At 42.9% G+C, this 21,384-nt stretch overlaps 1 protein-coding gene across 3 annotated transcripts in view; it reads left to right on the top strand.

Annotated features, from left to right (window-relative positions):
• The window catches only part of Exph5 (exophilin 5), a 69,831-nt gene extending 48,543 nt beyond the window's left edge, over positions 1 to 21,288 (top strand). Inside the window, exons 4-6 of one of the 3 annotated variants that reach the window (XM_005378040.2) lie at positions 4,711 to 4,759; positions 12,538 to 12,676; positions 13,809 to 21,288. In XM_005378040.2, the coding sequence (XP_005378097.1) occupies positions 4,711 to 4,759; positions 12,538 to 12,676; positions 13,809 to 19,021 (5,401 nt within the window). In that variant the 3' untranslated portion in view covers positions 19,022 to 21,288. Of the gene's footprint in view, positions 1 to 854; positions 4,760 to 12,537; positions 12,677 to 13,808 lie in introns of those variants that run through there. The other 2 variants (XM_013511191.1, XM_013511189.1) reach the window with 2 other exon arrangements.
• Positions 21,289 to 21,384: the final 96 nt, after the last annotated feature.

The following is a 21,384-nucleotide window of genomic DNA, read 5'->3' as shown; positions in this document are numbered from 1 at the left end:
GGATTCTCTGGTGCACAGAACATACGGGGCTCAGCTCCACCACAGAATTCCAGTAAATTATGTCTCCCACATCCCCTCCCGGCAGTTCAGAGAGCATCCAGCAGCGTAGGGCATGAGCTTGTAGGCGCGGTCTTCCCGGCTGCCGGGTAGCACTGACAGATTTCCTTTCTGGGTCCAAGTCCCAGTTATTGCAGGGTTGCCCTCCTCCGCACCACGGAGAGATGATGCGCTCTGCTGCTCTCTGTTCCGTGTTCCAGCATGCTCCCCTGGGAAGCCGCTCCCTCAAGGGAGCCATTCGCCCGGATGTCCGCACCTCCTCCAAGCTGTGCAACCATGCTGGTGATTTTATAGCTGGTTTAGGCGTTTTAGAGACGTGGATCTCTCTCCTTATTCCTTCCCTTGTTGTAGTCCCTGGCCTGGGCAAAGGGACGTATCTCTTAAGGCCCATGAATAACAGCTACAAATAAACTTAAATTCCTGTTTACCTCGGGGATTATCAGTGCTTAACATATGTTGTCTCTCACTATGTAGTTGTGACGGAGAGTGACAACTACCATCTTGGAGCAGGAGTATGCACGCACCCTGCCCTGTTCCTTTAAAATGACTTCTTCCTGCAGACGCAAAGAGCAAAGCACTTTGATGATCCACATAGCTGCTCTGCAGGCATGCCCCAATTTGCCTGATCCATAGGGCGTAAACCGCTTAGGACATCCAGCTGCAGCCTCCCCTCACGTAAGCAGAAAGGTCAGATACCATTCTGGAAAGTTAAAAAGCAGGTCATATATTTTTCCTGGATTCATTCTCTCTGTCTATCTGTCTGTCTCTCTCTCTCTCTCTGTCTTTTCCTCCCTCTCTCTCTGTGCTTCCATTGGTGATTTTTAAGTAAGAAAGTAACATAATCAGATTTTCATTTTAGAAACATCACTTCAACTCATGGGTTTTCAATCAGGAACAATTTTGTGCCATAAGGGACATTCAGCAATGTTTGAAATGTTTTTGTTTTTCACAAATGAAGAGGGGATAGAGTCCAGGGATGCTGATAACATCCTACAGAGTACAGAGCATTTCCCTACGAAAAGAAAAAAATGGCTACAGCGATAAAACTGAGTGACTGTTCTCCATCTGCAGTGTAGGAAGATTTGAGGGAACAAAATTTAAGTCAGAGAGACTAGGTAAGAGGCTGCTGAGATAGAGAAGTCAAAAATGGGCAGATAGTGCCGGGCATGGTGGCATATCCGTGAAATCCCAGAAGTCTGGGAGGCTGAGGCAGGAGGAATGCAAGTTCCAGCCAAGCCTGGGCAACATAGCAACTTAGCAAGACCTTGTTTCAAAATAAGAAATTTAAAGAGGGGGAGACTGGGAGTGTAGTGCAGTTCAGAGGCCCTGGGTTCAGTCCCACTTCTGGGGGGAAAATAGATTCATGCAAGATTTTGAATGCTGACTCACAAGAACCTAGTATTTGATGAGGTGAGTGAGGAAGAAAGAGGATTGGAAATGGACTTTCTTCCACCCTGCCTTGGGAAAGCAGGTGAATATCATGAATGTAAGAGGAAGAACAGATGTGGTGAGGATCATTTAATTCATTTAACCAACAATACTGCATAAGAATATACAAGAAGCACAAGGACAAAACAGGCAGTGCTTGCCTTCAAGGCTTTAGTCTTACGTGGACAACAAAAAAGAAATAGGGAAAGGTGAGAGAATAATGCTGCTGTGAAGATCTGCACGCCATGGGACCCCACAGGGAGTGCATGTATCTTAGACTAAGTCCTGGTAAGTATTCTAGAGAAAATGACATCTATAATGATTCTTCAGGCAAGAGATAGTTATCCAGACAAACAGCTGGTAAGAAAGCATTTCAGGCAAGGAAACAAATACATGCAGATGTCTACCAAATTCCCTCCAGCGGAAGAGACATAGGAAAGTGAGATTTGAGGCTGGACAGTATGCAGGGGTTAGATCATGTAGGGGCTTAAGAATGTGCAGAAGAATTTCAGTGTTCACCCAAGAGCACACAGAAGTCTGTAGGAAGGGGGATTGATTCAGATTGCACTGATCATTCTGGCTAATGTTTAGAGAATGGGTTGGATTGGGACAAAAGTGGAAATTGAAGGGCAGTTAAGGGACGAGTGCGCTCATAAAGACAAGAGGTAATAAATGTCTTAGCTAGAGTACAGGTAGGGAGACGTGGAGACGAGGATGGGCTTGAGAGGAATTTCTGAGTTGAGTTAACAGGACTGGACTGGAAAGGAAGGAGTGGGATGGAAGGGAGATACTGAGTCCATTTCAGACTTGTAAGAGCGAAATCGTTCGTGGTCATCTGCGTGGAACTCCTTGGAGGAAAAGTGTACTCCACCAACGCCTGGGGAAATTACCCAGGGCTTTGGTTAGAACTCTGTCCTACTGTATTGCATGGGAATTTCTGGGTGGTATCTGCAAAGATTGTGGAAAGAAGAGAGAATGATGGAGGTGGAATTAACCTGACAAAACTAGAGTACGGAGACCCGTAAGGAATGCAGTGTGGGGACGTGAGGTGGGATGGGGGCTCACCCGGTAAAATAAAAGCCTTGTGTCATATGAAGACTGTATATGCTTCCTTGTAAGATTTTTAGGCAGAGGGTTTTAGACAGATCTCCTATTAGTGGTATGAAGGATGGAAGGGAGAAAAGAGAAACTGGACGTGGAGAATGGAGATATTTGTGAACGATCTCTAAAACATTCCATTAAGGGGACTTAGGAGTAAAGGCAGAGGAGGCGTCTTTGTAACCATTTGCAAGGCCTAGTCTTGGGGCTTTTACCTGCATAACCCTCATGATGCCACTAATGCTTTTATTTATCCTACAAGTGGAAGTATCATCATCAGAAACAGAAATTAGCTTAGGGAGGGCCTGGCCTGGGTGCAGAGTCTCTGGGCCTCCAAGGCACTGGAGTGCCTCCCTCCAACCAAAGTCCACAGTGGTCCACAGCCACGCACACCCTCGGTGAACGCACCCCTGCCCTCACTGCGTGCACTTGCACTTGGCAGTCCTCTGTACCAGCCGTGATTCAGGCATCTTCTGGTCCTTTAGCTGCATCTTCCACTCACCTGCCATCCTCAGAAACCTGCCCCTGCTGCCCTTACTTCCCATCGGATTGGGGGCCTGCTGAGTTGGTGAGAGTTGGGCTGTGAGGATGTGCTGGAAGGGCTGCAGCCTTCCAAGGCTCTGGACAGAATCTGCACACCTTGGCAAGTACTCTTGGCTCTGGGCAAATTGCTATTTCCCAGCATCCCCTGCAAGTCTTCCATCTCCACGCCTTTGCTCATGCTGCTCTGTAGCAGCCGTACCAGTTCTCTGCCACCTGCTCCTTACTGCCTCCCCTGCTCACCCTCAGAAGAGCTTGCCTCTCTGCATTTTCAGTACACCTTACTTATATGTCTCTACTGCCCTTGTCACATCTTGGCTTGTATTTCAGTTCTGTTGTCATCTAACCTTTCCTATTGTTAAAAACTCAGAGAATCATTTCCTACCTCAGTCATATTTGTTTCCTCTAAAGAGCTCAAAGTAGTACATAGCATGCATGAGGGTTGCAGACTTAATATTTATGAAGAGGAAGCAAAACCAGAATCCATAATGCTCCAAAGCCCAAAACTTTCTGAGCATGGACATGACCCTACAACATATGTATATCTTCAAGATATAAAATTACTTGGCCTCCAGCTCTCCTGAATCCTAAAGCTGCTAGGAGTTTGAATGACAGACAGCTGTACCTTGTTGCTTTTGACCGCTCCAACCCAGAGCATCAGTTTGCTGCACGCTTTGTCACCCTTGCTGCCCTTTGGTGGAGATGATCTGATTTCACAGCTCTGACTCACTAGATCTATATTAATCCTGAATCAAAATCAGGCAGAGCACAACTTGGCAGAAGAGCGGAGTCTTAAAAGATCCACATCTATCTCAGTTTTGGGCTGAGGTCTTGTAAATTTTTTACCTGCTCCCTGAATTTGTGAGAAGCAACATACACAGGAAACGTACACTTGTTCATCTTCAAAATGATTTCAGAACAAGTCAGGCATGTTTATAGAGATAATCACCCTGAAGCAGTTTTTATGGCATTTGCTTTTTAAACAATTATGGATTAAGTCTGGTCCTGACCTAATTGTTCTTTAAAATAAAAATGCACAAAAATGAAAATGTTTTCCATTTATAAGAAGAGTCTGTGTGCCATACTAGGGAGGACTGTGGATTCAGACAGGGGCCCAACTTCTAGCCCATCTACTAATTGTGTTCCTTAACCTGTGCATTCTAATTTTCCTATACCTCCATTGTCTCTGTAAAATGGGAGCAGACATAATACCCACCTCATAGGAACAAAGTATTGAAGAGTTACCTTGCAGGAGAGCGTGAGAATGATGCCTGTCACACAGTAAACACTCAACATGTAGTTCTTTTGTTATTAGGTTTGTATGCTGTGTTCAAATACAAATACACTCTTACAGAACTTTTCTCGGCTGCCTGAGTGGCAAAGATTTAAAATATTAATTCTATGCAGTCATAGAAAATGGCTTTTGAAATTTTGTCCAACAATGCACTAACCAAGAAATGTCCTCCTAACAGAACGTTAGAAATCTGTCTTCACAAGACATCGACACAGAATGGTAAAAGTCCTGCTGATATTCCTCTGGGTGAAAGTCAAGCTCTTCAAAGAAATTATTTCAAATTCTTTTCACAGGTGTGCTGGCCAGGGAGGACCTCCCGTGTCTGTGAGGGGAACCACTGTGGTAAGTAGCCAGAGCATTAAGGTTACACTAAGAAATTCAAAATCTGGGCCACTGTGTTCCGTTTTTCACAGTAGCCCACCCTCATGTACTGCTCTTCCTACTTTTACTTGGCCCAAACTTGCTCTGGAGAGACTGTTTCTTTTCCTACCTTTAATAAAACTTTGTTACCATAAAGAGAATGGGGGAGAGAGAGACAAAGAAAGACAGAGACAGAGAGATGGAGAAAAAAAGAAAGGAAGGAAGGGAGAGAGGAAAAGAGAAAGAAAAGAAAGAAAGAAAAAGAAAGAAAGAAAGAAAGAAAGAAAGAAAGAAAGAAAGAAAGAAAGAAAGAAAAAAGAAGAGAGAAGAGAGAAAGAAGGAAAGAAAGAGAAGGAAAGAGAAAGAAAGAAAGAAAAGAGAAGAGAGAAAGGAAAGAAAGAGGGAGAAAGAAAGAAAGAGAAAAAGAAAGTAAGAAAGAAAGAAAGAAAGAAAGAAAGAAAGAAAGAAAGAAAGAAAGAAGAAAGAAAGAAAGAAAGAAAGAAAGAACAAAAGAAAGAAATTCAGAATCTATATAATCCCAGATTGGCTGCCTATTTCAGTGGGAGTTCAGTAGCTTTGTTTCGGGCTTACTTTAGAAGCTGCGACCGCTGCTTGAGAGCCCTGTCTCCCAGTGTGATTTCCAGTTGGCTCTGGTACTGGGAGGCCTGAACACCCCACTCTACTGGGAAGGAGAGAGGCCATGATGTTTCCATTCGTGCCATTGGCAATATCTCTGACACTTTACTGTGTGATACTCCCGTACAACCCTAAAGAACTAGACAGAGGAAGAGGGCGAGGAAGCCACAGGGAGTTCTGAAAGCTGCTGTGGGTCTGGACTGGACTTTTCCTCACTGATAGTCACAGAGGAACAGCAGCTCAGAGGCGAGGTGTGCTTGGCTGCAACAAATTCACATGAGGGGATTGAGCAGCATGACCTTCTCCCACTGAGGCTTACATTTAGATGTACCACCACGCTAACGTGCCCATGAGAGTGAAAAGCTTTCTGTTTCTGCTTTTTCTGGGTCATCCCTTCTGATCTGTGAACACCTGTGTCTTTCTGTATAACTCGTGTAGAAGTGAAAGAAAGGTAGGCTTTGGAGGGGGGACATTAAGAGTGGAGAAGAAAGGCAAATGCGTTTTTCAACCTTTTATGGTTTTAGTACTAGTACCTAATTCCTGTGTGTGTGTGTGTGTGTGTGTGTGTGTGTGTGTGTGTGCTTTTTGTGGAATGCATATAAACAGAGAGTTTCTTTACATCAAAAACAATAGTGCCCCTCTTTCCTCTTCAGAGTGATGCTGCCACTTTCTGGATAGTAGTGCTGAACCTGTTTCTCTCTTTCACACGTTTCCACCTCAGCCATGACACCAGCACCAAGGGTTGCTAAGTCTCACAGGCAAAGGAAAGCGCTTAGCCCCAGTCGTCTCACTTAACTGAGAAAAATCTAGGAAGTAGGCGGTACCTGCTTTCCTTCATTTTAGAGATGAAGAAGCTAAGGTTCAGAAAAGGTCAAGCTCACACTGCAGGTCTCACTAGCAAATGGCAGACTCAGAATGAGAACATCCGGGTTCCTATGACCTTACAGCCGGAAGTCAATAGTGCCTGCAGCTGACCAGCCCTAAAGCCCTGCGTGCGGACCCCGGTTAACTGCTGTCTGCAGAGACTCCCATAACTGAGCAGAGACAACACTGTGTCCTCCGCATCCAGCTCTGCTTTCTAAGGAGACAGGACCCTGGTCCAGAGTGCTCCTGTACTCGATCAGCCTCTGCTGTTTGAGAACCACAGATCCAAGCAGGTGAAGAATTCACAGAAAAAGAAACATAAATGCCTAAAAGCTATAAAATGGTCAAGCTAATTTGGCATTCTTAGAACTGCAACATCTAACCTGAGGGAACTGGAAAATCTTAGAACTGGAAACTCTCATCTATCTCTCTTTGACACTCCTTTGAACCCTGACTTTGCTTCTGACTATAGCTTTCCTTTATGCTCCTGCTAAAAGCTTGTCAACCTAAAAGGAAAAAGCTGGGAAAATACGTGACTCAAGTCAGAGCTTGTGACCACCATTAATATCTACTGTAAAAAGTAAAGAGAGACTCGGGTGTGGTGGTGCATGCCTGTAATCCCAGCACTTGGGAGGCTGATGCAGGAGGTGTACCACAAGTTGGAGGCCAGCTTGGGCTATACAGTGAGTTCAAGATGAGCCAGGGCTACATAACAAAACCCTCTCTCAAAAAATAAAAACAGAGAGAGAGAGAGAAAAAAAAAGAAAAAAGTGAGAGAGAAAATAAAGTACTAACTAAAACAGGAGTTCTGTGCAACTTGTAGCTTTCTATTATTTATTTACAGAAGTCCTGTCCCACAGAGAGCTGGACAATGACAGAGGATGTTGTGGGGATTCTTGCCAAGATTTGAAGTGATGGACTTCCTGCCACTTAGCTGATAGCTGGGAGGAAGGGATTCCCGTATTTTACAGGAGTCACACCATGTTACTGGCTGACCTTCCTCTCAGAAAAGAAAGCGGTTTGCTATTCAAACATTCATGCAAGTTTAAAAGAAGCAAAGGGTTTCAGAAACATTGAATTTTATAGACCTACACAGAGATCCTCTAGCTCAGGGTTTCTCTCACCTTCAGAACTAGGTACCTTGTGGGCTGAATAATTCTCTGCTGGGAGGAATAATCTTGTATCTGGTGGGATATTTAGCAGTATCCCTGACCTCTACCTCCGAGATGTCATTAGCTCTCCTCCGTCCACTGTGACACTGGAAAATGTCTCCAGTCATGGCTATTTGTTCTCTGTGAAACAAGCGGCTTCTAACTGTGAGGAAACCAAAGTCGAAGTCGTCACCCTCTTTGAGGATAAGGACAAAACTGAAGGCCTGGGCTACTTGGTCACTCCTCATCCCTGGCCCAGTGTGGGTGATCCCGCCAGCTCGGTGTCCCTGGGAGCAGAGTGCCCCAAGGCACTTAGCACACACAGGGACTGTGTCACACTGTCTGGCACAGTGTGAGTACCCAGTAACGAAAGAAGACATAAGTACATGATTCTGAGCCACAGAGAACATTGGTGAATGGAACCTAGGAAGAAAAACAGACACAAAGTAAATTCCTCAAGGAACACCTTGAAGAATTAATTTGTTGACTTTACCAAGGCATTTGATAGTATCAGGGAGCTTAGGTTTCAGCCCCAACAGCGGTTCTGCAGGTTTGACTGCCCTAGGAAGTTCTCAAATATTCTAAGGTTACTCTGTGACACAAGATCTGTTTATTCATGTCAGAACTGCAGACAGTAGAGCGAATCAGAGTTCAGGAAAATGCCCCATTTTCTCACCCTATTTTATGTACTGTGTTAGAGAAAGTCACTGAGCACCTGAAAGCCAGCATTTGGAGACGCTGGCCTCCAGTCCTGGGGGACAGGACCATGCTGTGAACACCTACAAGAGTCCTCCAGGAAATTCTCCTCAACCAAACAGTAATAGCCAGACACCATTCTGTGTGTTTAAACTATTGACTAGGGCAGGGTGTGGTGGTGGATGTCTGTAATCCCAGCACTCCGGAGGCGGAGGCAGGAGGATTGCCCAGAGTTTGAGGCCAGCCTGTGCTACATAATGAGTTCAAGACCAGCTGGACTACTTAGTGAGATGCTGCCTCAAAGAGAAAAAAAAACAAACTAAAGCTATTGATTTAATCCTCACGGCAAACCAAAGAAGTAGACGATATTTTTGTTGTTATTGTTGCTATTTTCATTTTACCACCAAAAAAAGGTAAGATAGGGAGAGGTTAAGTAACTTAGTCTCTAGCTATTAATGGCCACAGCCAGGACTGGGACCTATAGAAAATTCATTTGCTTAACTACGTGCTGTCTTGCTTCCAACATATTTTTTTTTAGTTCTGATATGATACATTTCCAGTGTTCCAATTTCTGCTCTAATCTTTACTAGAAATCAGACGGCTATAGTTTTCTACCCTGGCATATCATGAATCAGGTCATAACTATGTGCCAAGTATCATGCCACATGCAGCAGGTGCTTAGAATGTTTAAGGCCCACTTCCTCTGTTGTAAGAGATTACCACATGCATTAGTAAAATAACAGCAAAAACCAACCTAGTGGAAAGAGCAGGGATAGGGGTCCGATCAGATGAGTGCAAATAGTCAATACCATCATACACTACTCAAATAAGAAACTTACCTGAAACTTGTTTTCTTATCAGCAAAAGGGGAATGATAATCCCTACCTAAATCACAATTTTTTGGACCCAGTTGGGTACTGTTATAAGGATGCAACAAGGGAGATATAAGAGAATATACTGAATACTAGGTGAAGGGGTAATTTTGTTCAATTATATGTAAGTTGGTAGGAAATGCACACACGCACGCGCACACGCACACACGATGTCTTACAGAAGTCCCGGAGAGGGGATTATTCTTACAGTCAAGTATTTGGATTTCATGTTACTCCATCCCTTCCATGCTAAATGCTGTGCTAGGTGATCAGGATACAAAGGAAAATGTGATGCTTCCTTAGTCACTTTAGAGGTTTATCACTTCCAAGATCCTGACTCATTGTTCCCTGAATCCTTGCTTTCCTAGACCAGAATAGGACTGAATTTTATGATAGAGAAAAAAAGGAAAAGATTTATAGTAAAGTAAAAATGGAAAGAATGTCAACAACTTGGCATAGTAGATGTAATACCAGAGGGACATGGAAAATACTGAGAATTAGCCAGGCATGGTGACACACACGTGTAATCCCAGCATTCAGGAGGCTGAGGCAGGAGGATTATTGCGAGTTCAAGGCCAGCCTGAGCTACATAGTGAGTTCAGGTTCAGTCTGAACTACATAGTGAGACCCTGTCTCAAAAAACAAAGCAAAACGAAAAAAACCCTGAGAATTAGTTCTACCTGAGAGTTGGAGAAGGGCTTGCAAAGGGCTTGCAATGTTTAAAGTGGGTTCTGAATGATGAGTTCATATTTTCCAGAAGAAGAACTGGAAAAAGATAAAAAGTCAGAAGCCAAAGCACAGAGGCCTGGCAGCGCAGCACACATGGGGGACTCTGTGCTATCCCTGGAGCCCAGGGCACCTGGAGAGAGAAAGGAGGAAAGGCTCACGTGAAGAGGTCCAAAGGATTTGGGTACAAATCGCTCCAAAGAGATACTTGCATCCTCTAGGCCAGGAATGGGAAATAGACCAGGGAAATACTTTCGATGGCAACTCCGTAGCATAAAGTTTTATTTGGGGAGGGGTCTAAGTCCAGAACGGAGCCTGGCTGGGGACCAGTGTCTGCTCTAAGCCTGGGAGGATTATCTGTGCTGTGGGTTACGAGGAACGTCAGATGCTTCAGCCACTCTCAGACTTGTGTTTGGCTGCAGAGACCCCTACCGCCTGGATCCGGTGTGCTGGTGAACCAGAGCTATGAATGTGACCAGGGCATGCGGGGTTCAGCAGGGGGCTGCGTCCCCACGGCCTGGGAGCGAACCCTCCTCCTCCCCCTCCAGTGTGACTGGAGCAAACAGTCTGACCTCCTGAAACCTGCTTTTTCAAAGGAAGGAGAATTGTTACCAGGAACAGTGAGGAGATTGGTAAAATAATGAAATAAAGTGACATATAAAGCCCTAACAGAGTATAATAATCAACGTTTAGTAGCTGCTGCTAATACTGATAACATCAATAGTATCTCTCACATCACTCAAAGTTAGAGGTCTATCAAGGAGTGATAGTACTCAATATTCTTTATGTCTCACGCCAGCCATTAACTAGCAGTTACTTATTTTTAAGCAGTTTTGTCAATTAAGAAAATCCTTAAAAAGCTGGGCTTGGTGGCACATGCCAGTAATCCCAGCGCTGGGGAGGTTGAGGCAGGAGGATCGTTGTGAGTTCAGGACCAACCTGGGCTACAAAGTGAGCTCAAGTCCAGCCTGAACTGCATAGCAAGACCATCTCAAAAAGAAAAAAAGATAGAAAGAGAGAAAAAGGAAATCCTTAGGAAAAAAAAAAAAAAGAAAATCCTTGAAAAATTAGGTGAATGTAAATAAAACCTTGACATTTTCTAGCCATGTCATTTACATTTCTGTGTGTTAGAAGCATTCTAAACATGTTGGGTGAGTAGGATTGGTCTGGAAGTAGAGGATCTGGGCAGAAATATAACCAGAGGAAGTTCTGTCGGGGTCTCTTGATAAGGGCGACCCTTCCCAGCATACAGAGCCGCATCTGCCCGCTGAGCCCCCGGTTCATGTGCTTTCCATTTCCCTGTGAATTTCCACTCTACAAGGAGATGATCAGGAAGCCACAAGGAACGCACTGTGGTCTACATTAAGGAGATTCGAAGTTTGTTCAAGTTGAACTGGTGGAGCGAAAACGAAGTGTGGTGTTCTCCTAATTAAATATATCTATTCTGCACCAACTACAGAAACTGCAGATTTAGGAAGAATAGACTTTAAAGATCCAGGACTAATTATTATTAATCCAATAAAGAGTCAGAGAGACATTTGGCAGGGAAGAAAAGAGAATACTTGATGTGCAGGAGGATCACTGCAAGTTCGAGGCCAGCCTGAACTGCATAGTGAGACCCTGTCTCAACACTCCCCCTAAATAAATAAAAATAAAAGAAAGAAATTTGGGTGGGTTCCTATAAGAAATGACTGACTTAGACCTTAAGAAAGAAAATAGAAGTGACCACACAAGATTGTAAAGGATGTAGAGGCTAAGAAAACCTAACTTTTGATCTGTGGTGAAGAAATTTTAAAAATCAGAGCTTTGGAAACGTTCAGCATTGGGTGTTAGGCATTAAAGATAAAATGAAATGTAATAGTGAGGATGAAATGGGGAGGGAACACTTGGGGAGAAGACAGATTCAACATGCAAGGACTGGGTCGCAGAGTGAGCTAAAAAGGGAAGTGGGGAGGGCGGGGCTTCCATCCTTGCTCAGAGCCAGTTTGACAGAGGAAATGCAAATGGAGTTTTGGCACAAAAAGAAAAAATGTGGGCGTCGAAAATTCTCCCAAGGCTATAAAGACAAATCAAGCTTGCAAGTAGGGCAGTGTTTAGATTTGATGAAATCAGTATAAACATTTGCTAATTAAAAAAAGAAGAGGACAACTTTAGCACTCGCTCTATATTAATAATCCTTTAAACTAGCAATAGTTAAAGAAATTCTAAGATCGTGCTTTTCAATACCTTTGTTTCAGAACTACTAAATTAGTTCTTTATGGTTGAGGGTGTCTACCATTCCAGATAAGCTCTAGATAAAAATACTGTTTTTCCCTAAATCCATCAAGCTCATGAACCTTACGGTTCACTGTGAGCTTCTGCTAGCACACTCTTGCTAGAGTATGTAGTGTTAGGAAATCCAAAATCCCAGTCACTGAGGCCCTAGAGACATCACATCCAACTTGAGAGAGCTTAGTTTTTTTCCTTACTCCCAGGAACTACCCACCTCATAAAGTTGTGTAATTCTGTGTAAGCCTACAGGAAAGTTTGGCAGAGAGGCCCACTACCTTGCCTGAATACTCATAGTTAATTTAAAGAATTAAGGTATGGATAGAGAAGTTCATGGTCAATTGCAAATGGCAAAGACAACCAAACACTGTAAGGTAAGTAATAAATATTAGGGAAAGTGATTTGTAGCCCGTGCACTAAACCTGTAACAGTTTTTTCTTTCTTTTTCTTTTTCTTTTTTTTTTTTTTGTGGGAACATGTGAGTATTTTAGCTGGAGGAAATAAAGAAATAATATTTGTTTGTTTGTTTATTTTACTTTAAAATTAGGAGACAAAAATATACAATTCACCTCTAAAAAACCAACCAGCTGACAGTGCATTTGTCTCCAAGCCAGCAATCATGAGGGAAGGAAGTAGCATACCTCCTCCGTGGGAGATTTCAGTGCTAGAGAACGAGTTTCTCCAAAGTAAGTCTACTTTTTTCCCCAGTAAGTCTATGCATTACAAGACCTTTGGAAAACTCTTGATTTTAAAGCAAAGCAAACGCCTGGCGTGGTGGTGCACACTTGTAATCCCAGCACTCAGGAAGCTGAGGCAGGAGGATCGTTGTGAGTTCAAGACCAGCCTGGGCTACAAAGTGAGCTCAAGGCCAGCCAGAACTGCATAGAGAGACCCTGTTTCAAAAAGACCAAAGGAAAAAAAAAAGCAAAGCAAATAATTATTTCAGTTTATATTAAAGTGCTCAAAATATATCAAACCCTGTGTTTTATTTTTGAAGTCCTCTTGTTTATCTTATCTGAAGAGGATACTGATATATGCTATTAACACAAGTATGGAAGAACTTTATGGTCCAATAGAATCTAAGCAAATATTCTCAGATTAAGAGCTGATAAATATATGGAATAATAATAATGCTTAGTATTTAACTTGTACATCTTTAAGAAATAGGTCCATAAAATTTGCTTTTTTTTTTTTTTTTGAGACAAAGACTCGCTGTGCAGTTCAGGCTCATTTGTACTCACTGTGTAGCCCCAAATTTGTGGTGACTCTCCTACCTCAGTTTCCTCAATATAAAATGAGAATAGTAATAGTATTATTACTATGGGAATACTAATGAGTTAATATATTGTATGCTGAGAACTGTGCCTAACATACAGAAATATTGCACTGTAGTAGTGCTAGTGGGTCTGAATTTTTCTCAAGAAAAATAATCTCAGAAGAAAATGGGTCTGTTGTCAGGAAAAAATACAGCTTTATGTCCTTAAGCTATTATGGAAGATTTACTTGAAAATGTTTGATCTGGGAGCTGCAGATATAGTTCAGTGGTAGAGCACTTGTTTAGCCTTTACAAGGCTCTGGGCTTGATCTTTAGCACCTGAAAAAAAAATTGCTTTGGAAAAGCATGAAAAAGAAACTCGTGTTACAGTGTTATACAAGTCTGACTGTCTTTAAAATTAATAAGTAAAATTAATGTCCTGTTTATGATATGGTAAAAATAAAATTAAAGACCGTTATGTTTCTTGGGTTGGTTTTCCACAATTCAAATTATTGTTGAACTATAAAAATATATTCAAAACATTGATTCATGTTCTCCTTTAGTTTTAGATGATCTGGATAGCACACTGGCTCAGGAACAATCTGTAAGCTCAGTGAATACCGGCATGCCCCACAACTATGGAGCAAGAACACATTTCAGCCGTGCTTATTCCACCAGGAACAGTAATATCACTGGAAGACATAAAAATCACTACAGTGAAACTTCCAATATGTCAATTTATGACATCCTGAGACCAGGAGCTCCTAGGGAAGGTTTTAAAACCTTTTCTCCTAGGACAAGGACAATTTATGATATGTACAGGACAAGGGAGCCCAGCTTCTTAGAAGAAGATTATGTGCCGAAGAATACTTTTGGCAGTACCTCTTTGTGTTTTGACAGCAGGCAACGATCAGCCTTAGCAGCCACAAAGCATTTCACAGCAAGAAGCTTACATTTTCCAGCCGCAGCTCAGAGCAAGAGTAGATTTATACCACGGAACTATCAGCAGAGCCCAAAGAGAACTCCGTTATCATCCATCATCTGGAATAGATCAGATTCTTCTACAGATAGGCAGGACCAGGAAGAGTTCCTGAGGACACCATCACCAATGGAAATTGACCCTGCGGATGAGTATGTGAATCCCAGGTATTTTCAGGGAAACAGGAGGTATGAATTGTACCATTCACAAAATATTTACCAAAGTGTTCATCTAAACGCCCCCATGGATAATGCAATGATTTCTGACACTTTTGAGAACTCAGAGAATATGCCGTTTTATCATCCAGACAACCCGTTTGCTAGGTCTTTCTTCAGTAGTACCTTTAGACGAAGCAGAGAACAACAATTTGAACGAAGTTCTTTTTGGGGCCACCAGGAAGAACATTTTTCTTGGTCTGACTTTCATCAAGGCAGGAAACCATTCGTTTATTCTAACAGAGACTTTGAAATGATTTCCACTGAAGCAAATAGTGCACCTGCTGCTCGCGGCCACAGTGTCCCTTTTCACCACTGGGAGCCGTTTGCTCCTGATTGTGGACCGAATCTTTTCAGAGGCCAAGAAGAGTCTGACTTTCACACACACCCTCTGGAGAGCATGGAGATATCAAACAGTAATGAGAACCAATCAACTCCTCATTTTGACACACAAAATATTTACTCTATGACTGGTTCAAACTATCACATCAAATCTAGTGGCTTAGGACGCCAACACGGTAGTTCTCCTGCGGAAGTACATGTACACAAAGAACCCTATTCATTGAGAATTGCTCAGACTTTAGCATCCTCATCCAAAACTTCCTTCCCCCAGGTTGCTGATGACAAAGGGAATTCTCAGAATCCCACCGTTCTGAATTCCACAGTCACTTTGCAAAAAATGATTCCCAATAAACCAGACTCCCTGCCAACAGGAGGCCGTACAGAAGTCACTGTGACCTACAGCAATTCAACTGACCCGCCGCCTCTTGCTGAAACCCAGCTCAGTAGCTTGGTCACAGAAAAGAATAGTGAGAAGGAGTCAACTATATTTATTTTAGAAGACAAACAGCTAAATGAGGTAGACCAGATGCACGTGACAGGTGACATACTTCCACAGTATGTTTCACAGACTGACAGACAGACAGACCCTTTACCTGATTTTCAAAAACCTCTCTCCCAGGAGACAACCAAAAATGACAGGTTGAGTTTTAATGCGTCTACCACAGTTTGTTCAAAGGTGTCACCAAGAAGCTTTGCCGGGAAGGACACCTCCAAAATGTACATCGCATACCAAGATAAACTCAATGAACTTAACAAAGGCGAGAGCTTTCCTGGGAACAAAAAACCTGATTCAGAAGCTTCCCTTCTTTTCACTCAGAAGAGCAGAATACCACCATCGTTCCCCAGCCCAGATCAAAGTTATCATCAGGAACTAAAAGTAAACAGTGAAGATATTCCGGACATTGTTAAAAACAACCTCCGGCACGCTGAACCCCTGGACAATCGAAGTGCAGAATCACCGGAGGAGCCTGCTAGCTTAGATACTGAAGGAGAAGGAAGTTCCACCACAGTGTTCTCCAGGAGAAGCCCATCAGACACAGATCCATCTCTGGGAGAAAGAGAAGAAAAAGACAATGGTAGCAAGAACCAAAACAATCAATTTGCTATAAGCTCCTTAGAAAATCAAAAGAGTAATGATAGTCCAATGCCTGGAAATGATGAAGTGTGTGATGTCACCCCGTGCCATTCCTACTCTCCTTTGAAAAGTGGAAAGGGAAAAGGAAAAGGAAGGGTGAGACGTCGCGTATCTTATATCGAGAAGTTGAGCAAAATGAATAGTGCATCAGGACCAACTGAAGGCAGTAGCCTCACCGAGGAGGATCAGAGCAAATCCAGACCTTCTGAACTTAGCACCATGTATTGTACCTTGCCCAGAAAATCAGCCAGTTATCTCATACGTGGCAGGCAGCCCGAAGGTAAGATGGCGGCGGCTTCAATTAGGAACGGGCCACCTCCATTCCAGATCAAAAAAAATACGGACGCTTCAGGTGGGAAGTACTCAGCAAGTGAATTCAGTCCCAGTTCTCCTGAGTCAATGAGCAGATGTTCCAAAGTTGTTTCAGATTCAGCCTCGGTGGCATCTAAAGCCACAGCAACAATGACGGGTGGGAAAGTCACTCGACTGGCTCCTGTTAGGAAAGGACCTCTACCATTCTTCGTTCAGAGAGCTATGTCATGTCCTACAGGAGACCTGTGTGCCTCCACTGGAAGAGAAGACAGAGCAAGATCATTGGCCTCAGATACAGATGCTTCTGCTGTGACTCTGAGCCCTTGGGAGAGAGTCATTAACCCTCTGGAAGGTAACTCCTCTGTTAGAGGTGGCCAGAAAGAATTCTCTCAAGAACGCACTGAAAAACATGCAGAAAGTTCTGCCTCTGGGACAAGTACATTTACTCCTTCAGATGAAGACCCTTTCCCTTTTTGTACAGAGGTGACAGAAAAAGAAAGTGGGAAAACATTACATAAATTTAAGACTACTAGTATGTTTTCTGTGTCTGGTGACGAAGACAATGTAAAATGTCTAGAGGTGGTTTCAATATATTATACACTACCACGGAAACCCAGCAAAAAATTCCGCGACCTCGTCCAGCAATATACACAAAACACCAATTCACTTACGGAATCACTTCAAGTGGACACAGACACATTTTCTAATGCTTTAGAAAAGGACAAAGTAAATTATTCTACACAAGTGCAGTCAGGAACATCTTCATCTGAAGATCTAAAAATGCTAGTCAACCCTACTCAAACTCATCTTTCTCACATCACTGACAGTATGGCTACCTTTCAGTCACCAAATAGGGGGTCCTTGGGGCCTACGTTACAGGAAATGGCTTGTGCTGGAGCAGACGTTTCTCTTTGTAAAGGGGAATCTAAAGCCAGAGAGATTTCCTCACCTAACTTAGCTAAAACACCTCCAGGTGCTCCACAAAGCAAGAAAGAGAGGGGAGAGACACGGACAAGTGAAGCTTTGCATACCTCACAAATGCTTCCGGGTGAAAGTGCCACTGAAGAAAAATATGAAGATTGTCAACAATCTGTTAGTGCCGGACACAGTGGTCTCTCCGGTCTCCCGGCCCATTCTGAGGATAATAGTGAAAATTCCCAAACTGGAAGAAGTTCTGGGGAGTGTGTAGGCAGTGGTGTGGCCATTAGATATACTGAAAGTGGAAACCGGCCTCAGGAAGATCACATGGCCATAGGTAAGTATGATCACTGCAGTGGATCACAGCCCAGGGAAATCAGAGAGAAAACTGGAATGGAGTGTCAAAATCGGACTGACGAAGTTCTTTCTAACTCAGAAAGCCAAGATGGTGTTCTCACTCCAGCACTGCACAAACCACAGAGTGGTGACAAGACTCAATCAAGTGAACCAGATTTACAAAGTGTGCAGTCTGAACCCAGGAAATTACCTCAAGGAAGTCAGGGGGTAAATGTACCCGAGGGCAAGAGGGGCAAAGATGAAATGCAGAAATTGGCGTGGGATCAGACTTTATGTGCTGGAGGAAATAATAAACATCAGACCAACTTGGATGACCTAGAAAAAGCAGAAAACAGGTCTTCAATTCAGCACAGATTGCCAACCATGCCTAAAGCCAGCAGAAAATTCCCTGCTAAGGATTTAAGCCCCCAAAGACATGTAGCTACTATTTTCTCTAAAAGTGGGAGCACATTTGACTATGGCCACTTATCTCTTGGCAGACGAGAGAGCAACTCACTGGCCCCTGAGCCTACTCCAAAGTCCACAGAGCCCAGAGATGAAAGCAGTCTGGGTAATGATAGAGTGAATATGGAGGAGACTGAAATATCCAGCAGAGAAACTCCTAGACACTCCTATAACTGGAAGTCTAACAGCATTTCAAAGCTACATCAGAATGAACTCAACAATATCTCGGAATCACCACCAAAGCATGAGGATTCTAAAAGTGAAACAGTAGATGAGGAAAGAGAGTCAGGAACCCCAGCCCAGTTCACACTCACCAGCCTCGGGGACGCGGACTTCTCCGACCATCGGAGGAGGCTGAGCTCTCCTTTTCCTCTGGAACCTGCACAGAAGTCTCCAGTTGGGATCTCCCTGGCCAGTCGTCAGCGGCAACAAGGGAGAGATTTGTCTCGGGAGTGGGAACCTGAGCCTCACCTCTACAGATCGAAGAGTTTAAAAAGCATCAATGTGCATAGTGATCTGCCCTGCAAAAGTCATCCTCCCAAAGTCAGGGGGCGCCATTTTTCTGAAAGCACATCGATTGACAATGGCCTGAGTCGACTGACCCTTGAGGATGAGCTCTCTGCCAACAACAGGTACAGTCGAAGATTCAAATCTTTTTCTGAACTTCCTCACTGTGATGAGAATGAAAGCTGGGCTTTGTACAGCAGCAAGGCAAAAACAGGCCCCCGGTCTGCCTCATCTATATCCAGACCGATTGACTATGGGATTTTTGGGAAAGAACAACAGCTGGCTTTCTTGGAGAATGTAAAGCGGTCACTCACACACGGAAGATTATGGAAACCAAGTTTTCTTAAGAACCCTGGCTTCCTGAAAGATGATGTGATTAGCTCTTCCAACCCATCAGAGTCCTTGAGCTCAAATTCTCCCAGCAGTCAGATGCCAGAAGATAGTTTAAGTCCAAATGAACCGCTTAATATCTATGAGGAGGAGCCGGTGGACTCAGACTGGGACACAGACACGACCACAGACGATGAATACTACCTGAATGAAAACGACAAAGAGTCGGAACTGTAAGACTTTTTTGCAGAAAGATGCGTCACGCATTGCATTCTGCTTTGCATCAAAAGCTTGTAGCGGAAACAGTGTGAATTTGTATCTGCAGGAGAAGACAGAGTTGGAAAAGTCCAGTCTAGGAAGTATCTGCACCAAAACAATTTATTTTCCCCTCCATGCCCCATATGCCCACTTCCTGAATTCTAAAATCAATGATTTCTTGTTTTCAGGAGTTCTCTGCTAATTTTCTTCCTTTGTGTTTGCTCTTGGTCTGTCTTCACTCCCTTCTCAAACTTTAAGTCACTTCCCAGTTTCAGCTTTTCGCTTTCTTTTCCTGTACTTTTTCACATTCCTCATTGTGACTTACACACACAAATATTAATTATCCTGTACAACTACAAAATTGTACTTGTCCATACCCTGTACTCAAGACGTTTAAAAAATGTAAGGACCATGACGGTACAGTAAATATCATCATCCTGTTTGAGTCAACATTTAGATATTATCATTCTGTTTGAAGTTTAGGGGGATTTTTTTTCCTTTTTTTTTTTTTTCTTTTTTTGGTACCAGGACTCAAACTCAGGACTTTGCACTTGCCAGGCATGGTAGGCGCTTATGCCACTGACCATCCCCAGCCCCTCTTTCTCTCCAAGTTAAAGGAATTTTCATGAGGCTATTCCGTTACATCCCTAGTGGAGACTGGTGAGGGTGGGGGTGACGTTTAAAGAACATGTTAAGGTTGTAGACGAGGGGCTGACTCCCTATTACTGCTCACAGAGAGTCCTCTGAGACACTTCATGGGGATGCGCTCTTATAAGGGCTGAGTTTTAATCAAGCCAACGTGTTAAGTCAGGCCGCCTGATGATACAGCAGTGCTTTGGCCATGGCACTTCTGCTTATGGAGAGACTATAACTGATGCACAGAGACAAGTACGCATCTCTTCATGAAAACGAATTATATTTGCTGCTGTTCTCTCTACACCTGGTTCTCACACTTCCCCAGAACTGTCCATTTCCTCACTGCCCTCGAGGACACTTCAGGTGGCGCATTTTAGTCCCAGTTATCAAGTGGGAACCTTGCTTAGTCCCTAAAATGCCAAGAAGATCTGATTTCTGGGATTCACATGCTTCTCCGCTGAACCAAATTCTACTGTCTGTCACTATGCTTTTTTCAACAATAAATCTCAAGTAAGTCGCTGACATCCACTGATCATTTGGCTTTACTAACTTTAGTTGCCACACAGAACATCTAGGATTTCCTTTCTCAATTCAGGATAAAAGCCAGTGGTTGTTGGTGGAGATAATTTACCAGAACTACAGGAAGTATGCAGTCTGGACCTCAATATATGAGGACAGTCAACACAACGGATTTCATCATACTGTATTTGATATATATTTACTTCCTGACATAATTTTATTTTCTGCATTTCTCATCAATGCTGCTTCATCCATTACTAAGGACAGTGATAGGTATTGGTAAAGCGTGTAGAGATCCGGCACTGATACAGTTGCAAGAACTATATTTATTATTGTCCTCTTAAACAATGATTTACCTAAAAGCAAAATACCAGGGCTAGTTTACACTGTTCCCCCGAAACTCAAAACTAATGAGGATGAGGTAACTAATATGAAGCTATTCCTTAAATCTGTCAGCTCTTCTAAACTTGAAGCTCTGATCCATTTTGAGTTTTAAGGCACTGACAATAGACTTGTAAATAAAGTGTTCAGAACTTTTCAACTCAAATTTGTATGTCAAAGGACACATAATTGTATTCTCTGTATAATGTATGTTTGTAGAGTCTGCCTTCTTCCTTTGCTATTTATCTATTTAAGTAAAATTTTCATACACCATGACGTATGTTTTCAGTGTCATTTTAAGATACTCAGGGTTAATATTTTATCAGTAAGATTCTGGATTTTTTTTAATGATCAGTTTGCGAGTTCTGTTAGTAAGTACTCTGAGTCTACATGTTTGCTACAAAAGGTGAAATGAATTTAGCTTTTTTTCAGTGAGTTCAGGCTATATTAACAGTTAGGCAAATGAAGGTAAGAACGAACAGCTGCGTTGGTTCCTGGACACTCTACCCTGGGCTCTGCTGTCTTAATTCAAAGGTGATTGACAGCCATGCTCACTTGCACTATTTGTAACGTCTGCTTATTGCTCTGGCTCAAGAATCAAGAAAAGAGATAATTCATGAAAATAGCACCTTCTATAGTTTTATACTTGTATAAAGTGCTTCGTTAAAGAAGTATAGCAGATTTTTTTTTTTTTTTTTTTTTTTTTTTTTTTTTTTGAGGCAGGGTCTTGCTATGCAGTTTAGGCTGGTCCTGAACTCACTTTTTAACTCAGGTTGGCCTCGAACTTGCAGCGATCTTCCTGCCTT

This window comes from Chinchilla lanigera, unplaced genomic scaffold (assembly GCF_000276665.1).
Source record: "Chinchilla lanigera isolate Chin_1 unplaced genomic scaffold, ChiLan1.0 scaffold00011, whole genome shotgun sequence".
NCBI classification, from domain to species: domain Eukaryota; kingdom Metazoa; phylum Chordata; class Mammalia; order Rodentia; family Chinchillidae; genus Chinchilla; species Chinchilla lanigera.
The sequence above is the reverse complement of the archived record's forward strand: the minus strand, read 5'-3'. Positions and strand labels throughout refer to the sequence as shown.